A 7,897-nucleotide genomic window follows, 5' to 3' on the forward strand; every position below is an offset into this window, starting at 1 on the left:
TTGGTACCAGGGGTGGGTCCAGAAAGGGATCTTGTGCTGCGGTCACACCTCACCTCACCTTGCCCTCTGTCCTCCCCTCCCCTTCCCCCCGACTCCTAGACCACGATGAAAAAGCAGCTGGGGCCTTTCATAAGTCCATGACGTAGGCAAGAATTCCACCCCCGGCACTTGCACTGTCCCCCCACTCCCATTCCCCCATCTCCTCACCCATTGCTGCCACTCTCCCCACATTCCCTGGCTTATCCAAGGCAGCAGGGGGAGGTCCAGAGCCACTCCTCTGCTCTAGCTGGGGTATATAGGGGCTCAGCTGGAGACAGCAGCTGTGGGCAGGTTCTCCTCTTCCCAGTGCCCCTGGGTGTTCCCTGTCAGCCTGGGAACAGATATCTGTGGTGGGAACCCACCCACCACTGTCACTGCTCTTGCCACAATCCCTGGCTGAGCCTGACTGCCTGCACAGCTCAGCTGGAGCAAGGGAGGAGTGGCTCTGGAGCTTGCTCTGCCTCTGGGTCAGATGAGGACGATGGCACTGGTGGGTGGTGGGCGAGGCAGAGAGGAATGGGAGGGGAGGAGCTGATGAGCACAGAGGGGAAGGAATAAGTTCCCAAGAGTTGTGGAAAAGAGAGCAAGATTCTTGCCTGATTTGGGGACTTAAAAGAAAACCTGCAGTGCGATCTCCCCATCCCATGGGAGTGCAGGGGGAGGAGGGGAAGGTTGGAAGTAAGGGGTGCACCCCCGTTCTTTACAAAATCCTGGATGTGCCCATGGTTGATATTGCTTGTGGTGGACCAAGGAGAACAACCAACTCATTCTTTGTCCATGAGCTTGTGCTCATCTCTCATCCCAATCAGCATTTAGGCACACTAGCTAGCACCAATGGAGGTGCAACTGAAATTACTACTGATTGTACTGCACTTGTCCTGCAGCTAAAGAGCAAGCTTCTGTCAGCACAATCATTAATAAAATACTTGTGCAGGCAGCCTCTCTATTCTGTCCTCATGATTCCAAAACCAGCACTAGGAGTCCATGATCAAAGTTTATGGTGAGAAGGATGAAAAAATTATTTCCATTTTAAATGATACCAGTGTATCACAGTTTGCACTGAACCAATATAATTGTTTTGCCTGTCCACTCCTCTCCGAATAGAATTGGATCTAAACTATTCTCATGTGGATTTCTACAAATCAGAAATATGCAGAGCCACCAATTTTCCTGGCTTTTACTCAAGACCAGAAGTTAAGTCATGTTTGTCTGACAGATTAGTAAACATTGCCCGTGTTGGCTCCCAGAAAGTTCAGCATTAAAGAGCAAACTTCCAAAGTTTTTGTTTTTTTTAAATGAATTTAAATAAGAATTAAAGTAGCTAAAACTCCATGCCATCGAGCAACTTTTCACAGCTCTTGCGCCCAAATCATCTGATGGTTGAATCTGTCCTGGTAGCAGCAGCTTTGATTTGATGATCTACCAGGAGGCAGGTAGACTTGGGAGCTCTTAACATTTCCATCATCTAATGTTAAAGTTCTTTCCTTTGGGAAGGGAATTAACCTGTTGGACCACTCAATCTTTAATCTCAGACAGTCATACCACTGAGTCATAATTCTGTATCTTATTTCACCAGAAATTACATGGGGAAAAGAAATCTGTCAAACCTTATTGTAGTTCTTTGTGGTCTCTTCCTTTTCCCAAAGGCTTCAAGCCTGTCAGAGGATGAAAATGACACACTATTTTTCTTACCTCTCCTCTCTCCCTAGTTTGTCTGTCCAGGTTAAACTTGGGGTGGGCAAAAAAACCTGCTATCTCTTTCCCATGTGCTGCTTTAATGACCACTGCTTGGAAGGCCACTGGAGAGGACAGACAGATGGGTTCTTTTTTGCCATAGTAGCTTCTTTGTGTTTCCAGCAAGAAGAGAGAAGACTTCCTCTGGATCTTGCTGGTCTCTCATGACCCACTCTTAACACAGTTCAGCTGACACATGTTCCCCTGCTCTGTTTAAGGATATAACATTCCATCTGTTCACACCCTACCTTCATTTACAGTTCCCTGGAACAAACTGAGTCAGTGCCTCCCAGCATACCAGGCATCCCAACACTGAGAGTAGCCGTCTTCAAACAAATAACAAATCAAAAACCCTTTAAATACAAACTTGAATGATAAATTGTGGGACAAGAAGTCCGCCATGGAGTAGATTGTGTTAAAACGGTTTCAGCAGAGAGCCTGGGTTTTTACCCATTATCTAGACTAGCTTTTAACTCCAGCTGTTTGTTCTTATGTCCCTGAATGTCAGCTGTCTTGTTGATCCCTACTGACTTTTCAACACACCTTTTGCCTCCCTCAGCCATGTCCCTTCCCTGTTCTTTTCCTTTGTATTTAAATTTCTCTCTTTTTTAAAAAAACCCTTTCTTTTTCTGAGTCCATTCATAGCATCTGAGAAAGTAAAGTGTCACCTACAAAAGATTGTGCCTCTCTGAACGAGTTAGTCTCTAAGGTGTCACCCTGCCCAGCCTTCAGCCCAACATGCCAGTGGCCTTCGTTCTTTTGTACTCATCCCCCTTGCCAAGAGCCTTCGTTGGCAAGAGGAACTGAGGATGATTGAGGGATGAGGTGGTGAATGGACATACTGGTGATTGAGCTTGAAAAATGCTGAAAGGCCATAGCCTAGCAGGAAACCAATCAAAGGCGTGGAGGCAGAAGTTCCCAATAGAGGTGGTGAGAAGATGATTAAGATATGGTTTCCAACACTGATCACAGACAGAGCGATTACTGCAACAGATGACATTAGGAAAATGGTCATCCCTGCCTGAAATAAATGTGGGGCAGGTGGCAGGAAAAGACAAAACAAAAGTTTCCATCACAATTAATCTACATATTTGGAAGCAACTGTGCCATAGCCTGTTAAAATAGCAGTCTGCATATATGCCAGTGCCCTCAGACCAAAGCACTTTACTGGTGAAAAAGGAAGTTTCACCCAGAGTTAGAACACTGTGGGTGCGCCTACGCATGTGCCCCACTGAGCAGTTGGTACTGCATAGTCATTTAGTACTTGCTTTAGTGCCGTCCCAGCACCACATGGGTTGTTTCTGACCCTACTGCACAGTAGCCTGTTGCTACTGCGCAGTAGTGGTGGTGTCCTGGTTCCTGCCTGCCAGTGCTATGATGCTATAGTGATGAGCTATGTCTCCATAGCTTGTTGCTACAGTGACATAGCGTCTTGTGTAGATGTGCCTTGTTTTACCTAGATTACAGGTCACTTTGCGGGATTGCTGCTGATGAAAGAGGCAGAAACGGGTCTACAGCCCAACCTCTTATTTGCTGGTACTTTAAAACACAAAAACAAACAATTATCCCAAAGTTTATCTGGTTACCTGTGGCAGCACAACATAGATTCTTGTCTGTACTGGCTGGGGAGACTCAAGGCACACAAATTGGCAGCAGATCCTGAATTTACTGAGTTCTCCAAATTTCCTTCCAGCCTACACCCCATATTTATAGATGGTTGATTTAACAGTCTACTAAATGATCTCTGATTGTTTTTATTGACATTTCTCTGTTTCAGTGAAACTTTTGGAAGTGGACTGAGCCAGATCTCTTGTGGACTTACAAGGTATCAGCAGGTGCATCTACACATTCATTAATGTGCTTGTGCTACTGCATATTAAGTTTAGTACCTCTAATATGAGAAACTCGATAAAGATGCAGTAGCTGCACTAATGCACAGTAGCAAAGGTGAACTTTTTTGTACTGCTTAATGCGTAGTAGACTAATTTTGCTGTGACACACTAATGCTCAGTAGAATAGTTCACTGCGCATTAAGGCATCTCATGTAGACGCACCCAGTTAGTTGGGATTTATATCCTTGGGAAAGTAAGTTATATCTTCCTTCCCTCCCATATCGTGGACTGTTGTTCAACACTTCTGTTTCTTCTTTACTGTAGTTTATGGTATTTTCTGACAGGGTTGTTTTTGTTTTTACAAATTATCTGAGAATCTTAATCTTAATATATCTATTATAGCAAAATAGCATCTAATACATTTGATTACATCAATCAGTACTACTAATATTTTAAGATAAAGCTATGATATAGTCTATTTGGATTATTTAATGTATGGTCTTCAGGCCTTGTGCTTTGTTTAATTGTCTCTTATTAGTGGTTTAATTAGACTTGTGGATGACTTCCTTTACTTTGTTGACCAAGCTAGTTGTCACACTTGCCAAGGTTTATGCTAGGGTTACTCAGAGACAGGCTTTGGAGTCTTCTGCTTAGCCACACTTCTGCAGCTTGGCCTAGACTCCTGGAAAATGGCCAAGGCTTGCGACAACTGCTACCTCTGGTGGCATGCAATGTAATAGCTATTTTATTTTTTCAGCCCACAGCAACAGTACCTAAAAGTTCAGCAGAACTAAAGAAAGATTTTAAGCAGCGAAAGTGCCTTGAGACTTCTGGGAGTTCTAATTCTCATTTCTAAAACTCTGCTCCTTAGTTCAAGACTGACAACTTCTCTAGCTTCCAAAGCTTTTTTCTGACCTCAGAGGTTATTGTTTGTCAGAAAGGAAGATAGGCTAGGTTCCCAGGCTGGATATTGTGTGTCACCTTCGCATATATGTGCTGAAATGTTTATAGTTCCTTCTTGACCATTCTTGCGAAGGAGCCCCATATGAGAGAGACCTCTCCATTAAGTGTTGTGGCTCATCTCTGGACTGACTCTCATTGGATATCCATTTATAATGCCTTTTTGTTGGGATCAGTTTTGGGTTTCAGCATTTAAGCTGGTTGTACTGATCTCCAGCTGTTCAAAGAGCCAGAGTTTTTGGAGTGGCAGAATGCAAGAAGCATTAAGAGGGCATAAGTATCTCTCAAATCTGTTGCTAGAGAATCCCATGATTTCTGTACCTCCAGAACTCCCCTCCTTTGTATCTATGTCCTGGACATGAAGAAGCAGAGTGGTGAATCCCAACATAATTAAATGTCTGGTAATTTGCCCTGCCACTTCATAGTTTCATAGTTTCTAGGGTCGGAAGGGACCTGAGTAGATCATCTACTCCGACCCCCTGCCATGGCAGAAAAGATTGCTGGGGTCAAATGACCCCAGCAAGGTGTTCATCTAACCTCCTCTTAAAGACCCCCAGGGTAGGAGGCAGCACCACTTCTCTTGGAAGTTGGTTCCAGATCCTAGCCGCCCTGACCGTGAAGTAGTGCTTCCTGATATCTAGCCTGAATCTACCCTCTGCCAGCTTGTGATCGTTATTCCTGGTCACTCCTGGCGGTGCTTGGGGGAACAGTGACTCCCCCAATGCCTGATGATCCCCCCTGACCAGTTTGTAACAGGCCACTAGATCCCTCCTCAGCCTTCTCTTTAGGAGGCTGAACAGGTTCAGGTCCCGTAGCCTCTCCTCGTAGGGCCTGCCCTGCTGCCCCCTGATCATACGAGTGGCCTCCTCTGGACCCTCTCCATGTTGTCCGCATCCCTCTTGAAATGTGGCAGCCAGAACTGGACGCCGTACTCCAGCTGTGGCCTGACCAGTGCCGCATAGATGGGGAGGATCACCTCCTTGGACCTGCTCGAGATGCATCTGTGGATGCATGACAAGGTGCGGTTGGTCTTCCTGACTGCATCCCCACCCTGCCGGCCCATGTTCATCTTGGAGTCAATGATGACTCCAAGATCCTTTTCTGCCTCTGCACTGACGAGAAGGGAGTTCCCCAGCCTGTAGGTATGGTGCCGGTTGTTCTTCCCCAGATGCATCACTTTGCACTTGTCAGTGTTGAATCCCATCCTGTTCTTATCCGCCCACCCTTGTAACCTGTCTAGGTCCGACTGTAGCCTATTGCTCCCTTCTAGAGTGCCCACATCCCCCCACATCTTAGTTTCCTCACCAAATTTGAACAGGGTGCTTTTTACCCTCTCGTCCAAGTTGCTGATGAAGATGTTGAACAGTGCGGGCCTGAGGACCGAGCCCTGGGGAACCCCACTGCCCACGTCCTTCCAGGATGAAAATGACCCGTCCACCACCACTCTCTGGGTGCAGCCCTCCAGCCAGCTGGCAACCCAATTGCTTGTGTGGGTGTCGACACCACAGTCCCCCAGTTTCTTAATGAGAAAAGGGTGAGAGACAGTGTCAAAGGCCTTCCGAAAGTCCAGGAAGACACTTCTGGATGTCTGTTATGTCATGTATCCACTTTGCCCACTCTTAGCAGGTATCAGGGCTCTCGGCACAGTGAGTGCACTTTTTGTGCTGAAGGTAAATAACAAAGAGCACTCCAACATCTTACCTTGATGATGAGGCGAGCATACTGTGGCTTCTCATTCAGGAAGATGCCAATGGCACAGGGGATGAGCATTGTGGCCAGGGAGAAAACTATTCCCTTGTAAGGCACTTTGCTTCCTAGATCACCCTCATACAACCCTCTTGAGTAAATATATAGGAGAAGAGGCATCATGCCAAGTGCCAGGAATGTTGAACATGCGGTCATCAAAATGCTGAGATGGAAAGAAAAAGTGTTAGCAGCAGGAACTTAAGTTCCTTTGTGGCCCATGCTCCTTTTTCACTTATGTGGACACACATTTGCCATTTAAAATGTTATCTTGCTTTCCTATTTCTTCCCATCCTATTGCAGATGCTTCCTCACCATTATTTTCAAGGGGTGAAAAGACCTCATGGAAGTGTAAGTAAGGAGATGGAAGCAGTTAAGGAGAGTTTTATTTTATGCTCAAAAAGTATTTGTGAATGTGCTGTTATTCAGGCAAATTGGATCAGAGCTCTGGTTCATTGACCCAAGTATCTAGTTCCCAGCAGTGGCTGGTACGAGTTGTTTTAAAGAAAGATGAAGAAAATTTACAGTAGGTCATCATGGAAGAACTTGCCCACAGGGAAAATTTCCTTCTACTTTCCGTCCGTTAAAGGTTGGGTAGTGTTCTGACATGTAAAGGTTTATATCCTTTCTAAAGCTCTTGGGTTCTCCTGCTAAGTCCTGATGTTTTTGTCATCCTTGTAACTGCAGTTCCAAAACTCAGATGCTATGTAGCCCCAACTAAGTTCTGCAATTTTTTTCTGACTGTTTCCACTCTTCTCTCCTGTAGGGAAGCCACTGGCATGTGAGGCATTGCTAACCCTTATTTTTGTAGGTCTGACCATTTTCTTTTTGATATGGTCCCCTAGCACAACTCTTGATTTATACGGAAAGGTAAGAGGCCTCCAAGAATACCAGGGTCTAGGATAACAATTGTAACTTATATTCAAAATGTAAGTATTGAAGCACCAAATGGATAACCATGTTGCTCAAAGCTATAATTTTGTTTGCATGGAAACAAGGAAAGTATAACATTTATTATGTACCTTTTTATGCAATTGGGACTAATCAGCACTTGTCACAAGGGTGGCAGGTTCTTTAAAAATACTTTGGATGCAATGCTATTTTTTTTTCTATCTAAAGCCTTGAGACTCATTGTGCCAGTAGGTTAGCCTGGAGACCAGTTACCCAACTGATATGGCTTGGCAAATTATAATAGTGAGGCTGCACTCAGCTCTCCTTACCTGAGGTTCATATCTCCTTTGGATGCCAGACTAAAGATGTTTGAGAGGTTTCCACCTGGACAGCAGCCACAGATAAGGATAGCCAGAGATTCAATAGGGTCCAGGTGAAAGAGCTTACCCAGCAAAAATGCTGTCAGGGGCATTATGCCATACTGAGCAACCACAGCAATGGCTAGCCCTTTGGGCTTCCAGAAGTGAGTCTTGATCTTGGCAAGCTCCATGCTGCACCCCGGTGAGATTTTCATAGATTTCATAGACATTAGGGCTGGAAGGGACCTCAGGAGATCATCGAGTCCAGCCCCCTGCCCAAAGGGCAGGAAGTCAGCTGGGGTCATAGGATCCCAGCAAGATAAGCATCCAATTTACTCT

The 7,897-nt window shown here is 45.3% G+C and overlaps 1 protein-coding gene across 1 annotated transcript in view; it reads right to left on the reverse strand.

The window, feature by feature from the left end:
• SLC10A1 (solute carrier family 10 member 1) overlaps positions 1-7,897 on the reverse strand; it is a 10,250-nt gene that overhangs the window by 2,072 nt on the left and 281 nt on the right. The window contains exons 2-4 of the mRNA XM_019551033.1: positions 7,529-7,754; positions 6,267-6,474; positions 2,616-2,794 (exon numbers count right to left, since the gene is read on the reverse strand). Coding sequence (XP_019406578.1) covers positions 2,616-2,794; positions 6,267-6,474; positions 7,529-7,754 — 613 coding nt within the window. The remainder of the gene's footprint in view (positions 1-2,615; positions 2,795-6,266; positions 6,475-7,528; positions 7,755-7,897) is intronic.

The sequence above is a fragment of the Crocodylus porosus genome, unplaced genomic scaffold (assembly GCF_001723895.1).
Source record: "Crocodylus porosus isolate Cpor-Errol unplaced genomic scaffold, CroPor_comp1, whole genome shotgun sequence".
Taxonomy (NCBI): Eukaryota; Metazoa; Chordata; order Crocodylia; family Crocodylidae; genus Crocodylus; species Crocodylus porosus.